This window comes from Haliotis asinina, chromosome 1 (assembly GCF_037392515.1).
Source record: "Haliotis asinina isolate JCU_RB_2024 chromosome 1, JCU_Hal_asi_v2, whole genome shotgun sequence".
Lineage (NCBI taxonomy): Eukaryota > Metazoa > Mollusca > Gastropoda > Lepetellida > Haliotidae > Haliotis > Haliotis asinina.
This window is the reverse complement of record NC_090280.1, coordinates 83,016,165-83,031,211: the sequence shown is the minus strand read 5'-3', so window position 1 is coordinate 83,031,211 and position 15,047 is coordinate 83,016,165. Positions and strand designations below refer to the sequence as shown.

Sequence of the window (15,047 nt, the reverse complement as noted above, 5' to 3'; positions counted from 1 at the left end):
TGTGTGAAATTCTCCTTCACAAGGGATAAATATGTCAATGTCAAAACTATTAAGGATCTTTTTACTGCTGTTAGTTATCATTTAATAATTGATTACTATATGCTGTAGATAGATATATTTTAACGATTGGTAGTACACATTAGCAACTGGTATTGTTAGTGGCTGTATCCTCAAAGGGGGTTAAAGCATCGTAAAATTATTGTCCTCCTGAGCGGATACGTAAGTTCCCAAACCGTTCACAGTTGAATTTTTGCTTACCTGATTTTCAACGTAGCATTTGCGTTCTTTTAAAACTTTTGCTAAACGTTCCTACCATCGCCAGCGGCTGAGGGGATGATGTAAATCCAACTAGGGTCCATGCAGGTAGCAAAGGTACCATAAGTCTCCATGGTCCTTAGTATGGTGATCTACCTTCAGTTGTTGGCGATCTATAGCCCGTGTTTTATATTGTAGCGTCCTCTATTATTAAACAGTTTTAGAATCAATTACTGGTTTCAAATGTCTATCTGTGATATTCTAGTTGTTTTAGTGTCCTTCGTTGACATTTTTACCATTCACTATTATGTATAATAATAATAGTTCTCGTCACGATATGGCTGAGATATTGCCGATGTGACGTTAAATATTAACTCACTCACTCACTCACTCACTCACTCATCCCAAAAATAACAGGCTGAATAGGAAACGGATCCGGAGAAACAGCTGGCAGGGGAATTACAGGAATGTTCTTCATTCTCTGAAAATCATCAAAGAAGTTCTTTGGTGTGCTGTTATTTCACCCCAAATCATCACTAAACCACTACCACCAAAGCGATTCCTCTCAAAGACACAGGCCTGTGCATAACATTCTTCCACGTGTCTATAGGCACGTTAGCGTCCATCACTATGGGAAATATTAAATCTGGACTCATCTGTGAAAAAAACATTTCTCCACCAAAACAAGGGTCTACGGACATGATTTCGGCACCACATTCGGTGAGCTTGTCGATGACGTTGTGTCAGGATAGGTCGCATGGCGGGAGGTCGTGATCTGATCCCGTGATGACGTAAACGTTGTCGAAATGTGTTGGGGTGAATACAACGAAGTCTTTGGATGGTCTGGGCAGTCATCACTGCAGTCTGAACGCTGTGGCGCAGAGGGGTTGGCCCTCTTGTAGATTAAATTATTCAACGGAAATATTTCGGGCCTAAACATAGTATGGATGAATGCGGAGGAATATTGAGAGCATTTTACGACCGTTTCACGCATGTCTGTTACGAGAGTGTCGATAACATTGCCGTCTTGACATCAATGTCCACCCTCCTGTGCCTCTTCGATAGTAAGGGGCTCTCGTCACGTCGAACGCCCATATTCGATTTCCCACATGGGTACAATGAGTGAAACCCATTTCTAATGTCCCTGTCATGAAGTTGCTGGAACATTGCTAAATCCGGCGTAAAACCATACGCACTCGCTCAAGCATCAGACACGAGCTGGCAACTTTCCCTTTCACATGAGAAAATTCGGATCAGTTGAAAAATAGGTCATTGTCTGAATAGAGACTCATGTTTCGGTATGATGTAATGCGTCCGCTCGTTACGCTAACAACCGACTGATTCCTCACATGAGTAGAAGGTGTGAAGCCCATTTCTGGAGTCCCCTGCCGTGAGATTGCTGGACTACTGCTAAATCCGGCGTAAAACCATACGCACCCTCTCAAGTATCAGACACGCGCTAACGACGGAGAGTCTTGCCATAGGCGAGCTGTTAGCCTAAAAACTAGCATCTTCTCAGTGGTATTTGTAAATGTCAGTTAACTCTTATATCCAGTCAAGGAGACATGCACAGATCGTCGACAGAAGCGGGCGGTTTCTATGACCAAGGCCTTCGCCTCACCAACGATGATGAAGATTCGCCGTCCGACAATAAGTAACGAGCATGACCCTGCACCGGGAACATCCTTATGTGCGTGCTGTCACAGGATAGCATCTACTTCTAATATTTAGACCGCCATTCCCCATAAACATCACTGCTTTTGTCATCAATTACACACCTAACTTTACATGTTCCCTCAATCCGTTGCCCACAATCCTGAACTACCAGATGAGGGCACCAAAACAAACGCTCTTGGGACAAACACATAATACCTACCGATTTCACAGATAAGCCAACTCAACACTTGACCCTTAAGACAAAAAATGTGGCCTATTTCTTTGCATACATTAATCAGTTGGGTAGCACAGGAGCACTGAGATTACATTATTTTACTCGATAACCAAGTCTTTAGCATATATAGTTCGTTTGAAATGAATGCCTGTCAGCTTGGGGTATTACAAATGACATCAGACTGACATGAGCCCAACAGCTATGAAAGATTCTCATAACACATTTACTTCCATCCAAATAAGTACATAAATACGTGGTACGTTAACCCATAGGGTAACCTACACTGGAATACATCCGCGGTACCGCTCCTGGTCACGGATGACATGTAAGTGAGTGAGTGAGTGAGTTTAATTTTACGCCGCACTCAGCAATATTCCAGCTATATGGCGGCGGTCTGTGAATAATCGAGTCTGGACCAGACAATCCAGTGATCAACAACATGAGCATCGATCTGCGCAAATTGGAACCGATGATATGTGTCAACCAAGTCAGCGATCCTGACTACCCGATCCCGTTAGTCGCCTCTTACGACCAGCATAGTCGCCTTTTATGGCAAGCATGGGTTGCTGAAGGAATATTCTACCCCGTGACATTCACGGGTCCGGATGACATGTATCCGAAGAGCAGCATAATTTGGCTGAGGGTGCGTCTCTGTACCACTTACTAGTACTTTCCCACAAGGATGACCTGATCCCGTCTCTGTTGTTTGTCTGGCCGCTATTCATGTTGAAAATACGCTCGACGATACAGGTTAGATCTGATCTTTGGTAGATCACACGTCATCGTATTCCATTTGCTTAGATCGATGCTCATGCTGTTGGTCCCTGGATTCCCTAGTCCAGACTCGATTATTTACAGGTGGAATATCGTAGAGCAGAGCGTCAAACTAAACTCACACACAGATCTTTTGTCTCTGGTATCCCTGAACTAGGTGCCACATTTTTCTTTCTTCACTGGCCACCGATTCATATGTTTCCCAAATTCGTGGGTCACTTCATATACATACACCTGGTCAGTCACTGAAACACAAATAATCATTAGCTGTCAGATTTTCATAAACTAACATGAAACAACTGAAAAGCGGTGATTTCTTTACGGAAAGACATAATAATGAAACGAATTATAAAATTGGTGAGCTGTTGGATTCTTGGTGGCGGTGATGTATAGTAAACTGATACGAAGACCACTAGTATCTGAGAACACGACTGTGAATTTTTTATGATCTAATGAATTAGCATTAGAGGTGGTTTAAATAAAAGTACTGAGGGTATAGGAACATTTTTAAAAAATATTAGTTCATCGAACACATACAGGAAGTTGAAATGAGAAAACAATTATATACAACGTTCCTCGGGAATTGACGAATGAGTAACGGTGCGAGTATAATTTTACTAACATCGAACTTTTGGGGAAAAGGAAAAAAGTAATGGTCCATGTAACCTCTCACAATGGAAGGAGGAGATGAAGTCTGTAATAATGCAAGTTTTCTCAGCCTTGGAAGTCGGGAATACGAGTTTATGATATAAGTATCCTAACACTTACAGAATATTGAGAATTAAAGAAAACAGTGGACCTGAAACGAGCCTTCACACTTGCGAGTCCCGATTATGGACATATCCAGTTTACACAAAGGTTCACTTTCCAGGAGCCATGACTATGGTTTGTGCTACTGCTGTTCTCAACATGACCAGTAATCTATGAGCCAGTGTCTGCAGGGTGTTATGTTTCCTACAACACTAACCTGGGTCATAGTATCTTCCTTTGAACGTTCTGTTCTTCTCCATGTATCGTGAGACTGATTTGTGTGACAGGCAGTGTGCTGTATCTTTAGAATAGTCATCGTTTTCAGCTATAAGGACACGTGCATCTGGTGAAGATCCTTTCGATAATTTGACCGGAGCGTCTAACATATCCACAGTACTGATTTTCTCTGGTATAGGTCTTGTTGATGTTGGTGGTGTGTAGCCAATCTTGGGAAATGTCACTTCTTGTACATCTTCAATTGACACCCGCGGTTCTGGTGTCTTTGGATATTTCATATTAACTCGGTGAGACATGGTTTTGGGAGATTTAGATGTAACCGTTATCCCCACTTTAGATGAGGATGGTTTGGAAACGATACTGCCCGATGGGTGTTGTTTCTCAGACCTTTGTGCCCCACTGTCTTTGACCGAGCCACATACCTCACCTTTGCCATCGTCACTTCTATCGAAAGAGAGATCTCTTAGCATGTCTGAGAAAATGGACGATCGTCGAGATTCTGACACCTGGTCAAGCTCGGGACGCGGATACCCACGGACATAAGATTTTTCTTCCAGCACGAACCCTCCTAGCTCGGCTTCATGTTGATACATATCACTCCACTCAGCATCAAATTTATATACACCTTCGTGTGGGCAGCCCACCTTACCATGATGGACACAACGTACTTGATCATACAGCATGGAGGGAACTGCTCGGGAGCTTGTCTTGGGGTAACAGCTGCATGGCGCAGGAGCAGAATACAAAACTACCCGTGGGTCGACAACGGGTTCCCCATATCCAATGGGTCTGAACTCTTTGATATCAAAAATACTATCTTCCCTGAGTCTTTCGTCGTCTGATTTTCTGCTGGAATGAGCTCTCTGAGAAGTTTTGTCTCCGTTTAAAACTTCTGGAGCTAATGAAAGCTTTGATTGTTCCTGCTTTGACCGGCTGCAATTACTTTCTTGTTCTTCCTTGGGTTTGCCGCTTGGAGGTTTGCTACTGTCCCTTGGAGTTATGGTCCCAGCTTTTCGAAAACCTCTACCGGCAGATTCATGATCCTTCTCGTCTTTCTTTCTACCTTCATGTTCACTGTTTTCATCGTGATGAGAAGGCTCTTTATCTTGTGGGATACCGGACTGTTCCCGCGGGCTTTGCTTTTTGGACGAGCCCCTCCTTTTCTGAGAATCTGTTGTTCGTTTTGGTGTTTGTCTACTGGCCTTCTCTGAGCTGTTATCTGCACCTTTATTTTTATCTTCTGTTTCAGACCCCTCCCGTTGATTTGATGTTTTCGGGTCTGGATTTTCATTTTTGGGACTGGAAGGCATAGCTAGATGACTTAACAATCTGAAAGAAATAATTATTAGTACCAGCATGAAAAGCGTGTCATGGACGGATTTTTAAGAATAATAACTCTGTTATAATATGTGCATTAACTAACTCACATTTAAATAAGAACACACAAATATACTATACGTCGACAAATTTTTGTCGGAAGTAGATCTTTTCTAGGTATATAGTAGGGGACTATACCGAATCGATTCATGGCTATACAATCCAATATCCCTGAACTGGGTGTAGCCTTCTGCCTGATGTTCAGTAACCCATGCTTGTCGTAAGACGTGACAAAGGGGATCGGGTGGTCAGGATCGCTGACTTGGTGGACACCTGCCAACCATGTTGGATAGACAGATGCTCATGATGTTGATCACTTGATTGTGTGGCCCATACTCGATTATTTACTGTTCGCCGATATTAGCTGGAATACTGCTGAGCGCGGCGTTAAGCAATAATCAGCCAACCTTTGATAATCAGATACCAAGCTATATTATTGGATAACATACACATCTAAACCTGTAAGTTATGGACAAAATTCATCTATAAGGAGTGGTGACCATGACAACTAACTTGTGAACAAGAAAAACGGTTGTTGGAAATGATGTATATCAAACACTGAGCCGATTGTATCTAAACAAGTTAGTTGTTTGGGACTTGGGTTGCAACCGATACACTTGAATGAATGATGAAACAGACGGGTACCAACTTTAAATGGCAATCTATGATTACACAGTATCATGTTGAATATTCTATACACCGTTCCAGTCAGTTATCAAACCATTGAAAGTATCGGCTTATATCAAAAGACGAGTCTTAAACACGTATATCAGTGTGATTGAAGCAGTGACTGAAAATTCAAATGAAAGCTAGCTGTCTGGGAAGGCAATCAACCAAGTCAACGAACTGACCTATTTTGACCAGCAGGTGTTGTTGGGAAGGTCTTCACAGGGATACATATCTCAGAAGGCAGTACCTTATACCACCTTCACACGTTCGGCGGAATGAGCCGGAATGCTGTCGGACTGAAGATTTCTGGAGATTCCTAGAAATCGAACTGAATTCTAAAACTTTTTACTGCTCTCCGAATGATTTCCAGCTGTTTGGGTCAATTCCAGTAACACGCCCCAATGTTTTGAAGATGTTCAAAACTTTCGAGGCACATTCGAAGTGGAAAAATATCGAACGGCATATGAAGTGCATTCGAACTGCATTCTAGGCATTCTGAATACATTCCAGGAAGAACAGAAAAGACAAATCGCTTCCAAATACCAATTCGAGTCAGAAAGTCTAAATACAGCTGTAATTTAGCTCGCATTCACCTGGAATACAGTCAGAAAGTCCCGAATGTTCGTCAAATTACGCTGAACGTCAGCAGAACGCCACCGAATCACACAAAACGTGTCTACAGTCACTGAAACGACTGATAGCATTTGGGAGTCGCACTCTTATAAGGCTTGAAAGACATCATGATGTAAGTTTTGACATTCCCTTCCGAAAACGGTTTGAATTTTTAAAATATTTTTTTTTCTGACTGATTCTCCTTGAATCCTGTCAATTCGAAATAAGTGTGAAGGGGCGGTAACAAACACAATGACAGTGGGTTTGTATTTCTTTCACGCAACAACGTAACGTCCTGCGGGATATCAAAGAAACTCATTGCTCAACTATTTGAACATGCTTTGTAACGTTTTAGACACTCAGTATACATGATCTTTCAAACACAGATACTTACTATAGCCCATAACACTTCAACTTTAAACGTCACCCTTTTTTGAGAATATGTTGGCCTATGTTTTGTATATTAGATGCATGTGCACTCACCCTAGCTTTCCATTAAAGCACTAAAACGTATTTTGCATTACGACTGGCCTAAAGTCGATAATTGAAACATGGAAGCAAACAGCTTTCACACTTGCCACGCATCATTCTCTTCCCAAAGAGGTTACACCTGTCATATCTTCCTACGTAACCTGTTCTAACACGGCGTTTTCTCGGTCAGAGTAAACCCCCTAGAGGCCAAAAATGCAACACGAATTATCTCCCTTGTTTTTGTCCCATCCTACCACGTGTTACATCGACTTAGATCCAATATGGCAGCCGCCATAGAGTTAGTGGTTCAAAGTTAGGATAGATTCGATATTTCATGTTTAACTGAAACAGAAACTAACGCAATATAAAGTGCAGGAATCAATCAACAGGATGTTTTGGTTGATGTGACACTTATGACATGTAATGGCTAGTTAGTCCTTTGTCAAAGATGGGTTTGGAGACGTAATAACCTGACTGACGTTTGCGCATCTTGTTGGTAGAGAGGTTCTAGTTTTGCCGAATAATACGCAAATTACCGACCCTTTGAGAATAAGCACTTTGTCGCAGTTTGATCACAAACCCAGAACACTCGCACCATGAATGTGTCGTATAAGAACAGAGGTTACGTAGGAAGATATGACAGGAGTAACATCTGTGGGAAGAGAATGGCCACATATGGAATGCAAACAATTGTTCCCTGCATCGTTAACTGTCGCATGCGGTGTTGTCGGTGTTAGTGAGTGAGTGAGTTTAGTTTTACGCCGCACTCAGCAATATTCCAGCTATATGGCGGCGGCCTGTAAATAATTGAGTCTGGACCAGACAATCCAGTGATCAACAAAATGAGCATCGATCTGCGCAATTGGGAACCGATGACATGTGTTAACCAAGCGAGCCTGACCACCCGATCCCGTTAGTCGCCTCTTACGACAAGCAAAGTCGCCTTTTGTGGCAAGCATGGGTTGCTGAAGGCCTATTCTACCCCGGGACCTTCACGGGTCTTGTTGGTGTTAGACGTACTGACCTTAATCACAGTTGGGTTATAGGATGTTCGTAAAGAGCACTCCAAAGAACAAAACTCTACGAGGTTCGCTTGAAAAAAGTTTGGCCAGTCGGCTGGAAGAGGGAGCGAGAGTCGATTTAATGCAACGTTGCACTGATTGATTCGAACATTTTAATTTACTATCGTAATTCAAATACGTAGTTGTTTGGGAATAAATTATGAGGTAGCTTCCCTGAGGGTTGATACTTAGTATTATTGAGAGCTTTGTATTGTGTATTTTAAGATAAATGTGCTGTGACGTAGTGCCTTTAATATGGACCTTTGTAGGTGATCGAGTCCTTGGTCTGGAAACGAAATGGATGGCAGACTTGGCAACCTGTAAGTCAAGTCAGAACCGCTGATGCAATATTCCGTTTCTAAGAGTGCTATGGGCTAGCAAAGTGGCTAGTCAAAACATTGATTACAGAACAGTCTCGTTTCTCATTTACTGTGTTCCGTCCTACTGCGCATCTGAGTGCAATAACCAGTCCAGAATTTAAATGGCTACATAAATGTTAATCAGTATGATTTGATATGTCTAAGCACTTGTATTTTGCCACACTACGCTCCTCATCCTTGCCAAACGCGTCGTACACCATGTTCTGTTGTACAGCGAGCTCTGACAAATGGAAACCAGGAAATCGTGGAAATCTCTAAACGAGGTTCTGCTGCTAGAAAGGTTTGGTGGTCTGGTACGGAACTGATATTACATCAATCTCCCTGTGCGTTACAGAACTACACTGAATAACCGCACAAAAAGTCATAACCGGGGAGCCGGATGCATTGTGAAACAGTTTACGACCTCATCAAACAGGGGCAGTCTGTGACGTCTTAGTTAAGATACGATACCTAAACTTCAACATAAAATATAGAAATACGGTTTTATTAAAGTTTAAAATTAAAATTCATTTCTAAATACCATTTTCATATGAAACAAGGAATCGGAATTCAGTGTAATCAGAGTTGATATTGTGTCTAATTTCACCTTCACCTTTTAGGATCAGCTGAAAAGTAGGTCATTGTCTGAATGGAGATTCATGTTTCGGTATGTAAAGCGTTCGCTCTTTACGCCAAGTCCCGGTTCGATTCCTCACATGAGTAGAAGGTGTGAAGCCCATTTCTTGAGTCTCCTGTCGTGAAATTGCTGGACGCAATCTCTGAAGTATCAGAGACAGTCTTACCATAGACGAGTTGTAAGTCCAAAAGCTAGCATCATGGTACAGACTGTCTCTGCCGGGATCTGAGCACAATGTAAACAGCCCTAGGCCGGGATCAAAGACAACAGGCAATGGCATTTGCAATGTATTCCTTGAAACTATAGGTTTGCGGTTTGAGATTTTTGTTTTATTTTGTTCGTTTGTTGTTCACTTCACCGCTTTGTGGCGGTGGTCTGTAAATAATTGCGTCTGGACCAGAGAGACCGATGATCAAAATCATGAGCTTCGATCTGCGCAGGTGGGATACGATGACAAGTGTAAACCAAATTTGACCACCCTATCCGTTTAGTGTCCTCTTACAAGCATTAGTTGCTGAAGATGAATTCTTTACCGGATCTTCACGGGTTTCGCTGTGGAGGTCACCGGGGTTTTATTTATCTGGGTTTCAGCACTATGTGAAAATTACCCTTTATACAATAACGAGACACTTACTGGGCAACTTTATTATATACAGTAATGCTATTTTTTGTTATTACAGGTTCGTGTTGCTAACAACAAACAAGGGATTTTGGCACCTGAGACTTGATTCAGATTACCTTTACAGGCTATAGCATCGCTACTCAATACCTTTCGAGTGTGTTACTGCCTCATTCCATCCATGTTAAACCATGATGTTATTGATTGCCTTAACTCTTGTCGCTTTGGGGAAAGCGACGTTAAGAAAGACGGTATTCAAACCCTCAGAGACTTCCATTGTTAGGACGCCACAAGTAATGACAGTCCGACAGACTCTTCTCACGAACTCTTAACAATTATCCTCTGGTAATCAATGAAACTATTGCACGTGACATGCATATGAAAACCTGTCAACCGGCAGAGGACAGGGTTAATCAATACGTATAACACACGATAGCACTGTTTACCACTAAACACTGGTCACACTGAGAACAAGATCACACTTTCTGTCCTGCAGAATTTCTGATTGATGAAGAAAATGTTAAGGACTAAAAGTGGGTGCTTCCTAGAATTTTCCTGAACAGATTAAATATTAATTATTCATAAGGTCTCAAACATGGGTAATGCCAAGATGGGTAACGTTAATACTATCTGTTACAATCTGTCTGCATTGTTGAATATGTCCTGACGGATGTTTTGCTGTGTAACCACTGAGACATAATATTATACTGCTTACACTCCATCCACTTCTTACATAATACTATCTCGTGTCTTACGGGTGACATTAACTTAATCTGAGTGGTATAGATAACAGGCTTACACCATATTAACTATTTAACAGAATACGTTTTTCATATGATACGTATTGCTAAATACATTTTATTTCTGAGAACCGGTTTAATGGGTGAACGATTATATGAAGTTTTGTGACTACCTCAATGGTAAAATCTTCACAAACTTTCATTCACAACTGAAATTTTCTTCGTAATTCACTGACAAAACGGCATATTTTACATGTTATGAATTATGTAAGAAGAAAACAGGATTACACACTATCCAGCCTCATGTTAGACTGTTTTATAAGAACAACAGCGTGTGTCTGAGTGGAGCATTCAGGCTTGAACGCCGCATGCTATCTCATTGAGCTAGCAAGTTGTCATATGAATGAAATATTCTCAAGTACGACATTAAGCCCCATTTCACCTGACCTCAAATTACAAACCTGAATCACAATGTTTTGCAAAAGAATCCATTTAACAAAACAACGCAAAACAGATTACGTTACTAAAATAAATATATTGCGTAAACGTATGTACTTCCAACTGAAAGTTTTGTTCAACAAAACAAATGTCAGTTTGAATTTTATGTTGGCAGCTACAATACTCACGGTTCTGAATACCCACTAGACCTTCGTCCAGCAATCTCGGGCCTGTGTCGTGAATAAGTCACTCGACGTTACTCCTTTGAAAGTAAGGACCACCACACACGAACGTAAGCTGATTACAAGAGGTGATTACAAGCAAGGCTGATTACATTGTTGATTATCAGTATCGTTCGCTCTCTTTCAATCCTGCCCAGCTCAGTCAGTGCGGTGACGTTCCAATGTTTACAAAGTGCAACTTGATAAACACCGGTCCCTTATAACCCCTCGTGTGTGAGAAACATGAGTGCGCCTTTGTATGTGAGGGCCGTTTCATCTGAGAGCAAGTACAAAAGGAAACGTTTAAGAGTTTTCTGACAAACAGACGCGTATAATTTGATTACTGAGTTAAAGGGTTTGTAGAACTTGGCAGATAATTTTACCTGTCTGATAATGTTGCTGCTGCACCCTATGGTACTCGTAAATCAGAATGGTAGTAATAAACGGTTTATCTTGTTTGCAAATACGCGGCCACTGGATGAAAAGTCATTCTTCATGGAACCTGCCAAGTTCATATTACGTCTCATGTTCGAGTACTTTTTTTAACACCGAGACCTAGTTCGGTGTAATAGTCAAGGGCTGTCACTCCTCTTTGTTGGATTTTATATTGCTCTTATTTATGTGAATGATTACACATGCCTAGTATGTTCAGTTGTCGGTCTGCGGCCAATGTTTTATATTGTATTAACGTAACAATAAGTAGTCTTATAATGCTCTAATCTCAACGCAACAAAGCGTGCTCAAAGCGCTGACACACTGATTATCACTACCCCGGATAACCCAAGCTGACTGTTAGGCGCTACGATGTTATGGTCATGTAACTTTATCCAACCGGGTACCCATTTTCTGCTGTGTGAACAGAGGGCTGGACTGAAGTCCCAGAAACTCTCTGGACACAAACTGTCAGACACGGTCACCCATCCAAGGACTGTCCGAGCCCTACGTTGCTGAACTTCAATGACTGAACAGGACCACATGCCGCTTATTTTCATCAAATGTTTTAGTGTTAATTTTACATGTTAGGTTTATTTTCATGTCTGTGATAGTCTAGTATTTTAGTGATCATCGTTGACAGCTTTTATTCTTCAGAATGTTTTCATCTTTATTGCATAAATTGTTTTCGTGACGATATGGCTGAGATATTGCCGATGTGACGTTAAATACTGACAGACTCATTCACAATAACATACACTTAGTTATTCAGGAAAATGTTGATTACTGTTCTGAACTTGTTACTACAGTTGTTTTTTTTTTTTGAAGATCTCCCTGTACATTGAAGCGAAGGGAAGCTTCTAGAGGCATCAAACAGGCAGGACTAAGAGGCGACTGAACTATTACACACAACTGGCGTCTCTTGAACAGCTCATGACCAGACAGTCCGTCGACTGACCATCGACATCTCCAAGGTTTACGTTCCGATAAGACTGCACTATACCCTGGATCCATCTACGGCTAAGCCTGATAAATGTATTACCTCCCTTGGCTGGCTTTATATCCAATCGGGTGTATACGGTGGGAAGCTGAGCCTATCAAATGCCTATTTTTATGCCTATCAAATATGCTTTTGCAGACATGTTACTGAGAAGTGAATCGAAGGGTGGCTCACACCTTTATCAGTGAAGTTAAGCAATGTTTTGTCATATCACGAAACCTTTTAACTCCTCACAATCAGCTTGGGTTATCCTGGCTAATAAATGTGTTAGCGTGGATATGTGCGCATTTTGAATTTGCACTGTTATGATCAAGTGTACAGACCCGTGAAAATCGGGGGTAAGATAAGTCTTCAGTAACCCTGGCTTGCCATAAAAGGGGACTATGCTTGAAATAAGAGGCGACTAATGGGATCGGGTTGATCTTCGTTGACACACGTCATCGATTCCCAATTGCGCAGATCGATGCTCATGCTGTTGATCACCGGATCACTAGTCCAGACACGATTACTTACAAATCGACGGCATATAGCTGGAATATTGCTGTGTGTGGCGTTGAACAATTGGAGTTTTTTTCCATACAACTTTCAGACACTATGGGTTGTCCTGTACGTGGTTCATGTGCTTGTCGGTTTCTGGTGTCCCCCACTTTGATATTGCTAGATTAATGCTAAAAGCAGCATAAAACTAACCTCGTTCACTCACTCCATCTCAAAGAGAAATTACATTAAATTAAAAACCCGATGTGTGACTTCAGTCCTCCATATTAGACACTGTAAGGCATCAGCTTCCAATGTATTTATATGTAATTTGAACGCTTGTGTGAAGCACTTTGATCAAGATCTAAATCTTTGAGTCACTTTCCGAACTGACTGAAAACAGAAAGTCAGTTTATTTACCTGACTGACAATAAATTACTAACACATAGAAAATATCTTAAGGATCGAAAGTCAATTAGTTACATATACTATGCATTCACATTTTCTAAGACTTAGACTAGTGGCTAAAGCGTTCGCTCGTAACGCTGAACACCTGGGTTCGATTCCTCACATGGGTACAATATGTGAAGCCCATTTATGGTGACCAAGAAGTGATATTGCTGGAATATTGCTTAGAAACAGTAAAACCAAACTAACTCACTCGCTCTTAGGCTTTTCATGTTCAGCCACCGGATGATGAAATTCCTGACCAACATGAGAGGATATACTGGCTATCAAACAATTACCGCCGCAATGAACGGGCGGGGCACATCGGTGAATTGATAATCAAGTATCAGATTAATTCTGTTTCACTAAATTTAACGAACGTCAGGGTAATTTTGGAAATACCGCCGAAATATGGCGATAACTGTTTGCCTGCCTGTATGGACGTTTGGTAAATTGCCGAAGTAAAAATTTCAGTAATTTTAACACTATCACTGATATTCCACACTGACTTGCGCCGGTACTGTACATGTCCGACGCAATTGTTTTCGTTATCTTCCAGCTGGAACGTGACCTTATCTTGGAAAATTGTTTTCAGCTTTTCAACGCCTGTCCAAAATACTAATATTTTCGAAGATCACATTAAATGGGCGTAACTCCAATCAGTTGACGTCGATTGGGGAGAAAAGTCCGAGTGAAAAAAAGATGTCATAAGTGACAAGAAACTATCTCAGTGATAAGACAACTGTCACCAGAGACAAACAGGAAGGGCAATAAGGAACACGCACTAAAGACAATATTCTCTCGTACCCGAGGGCAGCAGTGATGTGATGGTTCTTCAGAAAGCCCAAGTGGTATCTCGCTGAAAAAGCATTACTTCAGTGAAAGAAGAAATCAACATTCACGTGTTTCAGATTGGTTTATTTTTACTTCCTTGGTGATAATTCCAGTAACTGTCAAAGGCAATACATGTATACATAAATACTTCAATACATGTATGTATAAACAACAAAATGCACTTCTATAGGAACCGGTCATAATTTATGGCTAGGTGGTATGACGATACTTTCTATGGAGAAGCATGCACACACCTTGCATTGGTAAGCATAATAGCATAATTTTTAAATATTATTGTGCACTAAATTGTTGACCCCGACAACCACTACCCCCCACCCCCGACCCCCAAACCCACTAACAAAATTGGTGTCAACCCCTAAATATTACCATCAGATATACCCACTAGCCAGACATTATGAAGTGTCCCACACACTGATTTTACTTGCATTAATGTTAACAGAATCATTAGAAAACAATGTTCCATAATTTAGTGATCTACACAGCAATCCACCTGTCACCCCTCTGAATACCTGGCTTGTTGCCTCAGTTGGCCCATGCCATTGTATCCCTTTTGTGTAGATTGATACTCATACTGTTGACCACTGGATTGTAAGGTAAAGACTATCTTAAACAGCTGGAATATTGCTGAGTGCTATCTTAAACAAAATCTACTGATCCACAACAAAAGCAAAAGCAATAGATATGGTGTGAACCAGGTCAGTAGACCTGACCACCCGATCCCATTA

At 41.3% G+C, this 15,047-nt stretch overlaps 1 protein-coding gene across 1 annotated transcript; it reads right to left on the bottom strand.

The window, feature by feature from the left end:
- Nucleotides 1-2,333: 2,333 nt before the first annotated feature.
- Nucleotides 2,334-11,306, bottom strand: LOC137283553 (uncharacterized). Its single transcript, XM_067815119.1, has 3 exons — nt 11,079-11,306; nt 3,888-5,236; nt 2,334-3,165 (listed from the first exon to the last, which is right to left on the bottom strand). The coding sequence occupies exons 2-3, from the start codon at nt 5,215-5,217 to the stop codon at nt 3,074-3,076; spliced, it is 1,422 nt and encodes a 473-aa protein (XP_067671220.1). The 5' UTR covers nt 5,218-5,236; nt 11,079-11,306; the 3' UTR covers nt 2,334-3,073.
- Nucleotides 11,307-15,047: the final 3,741 nt, after the last annotated feature.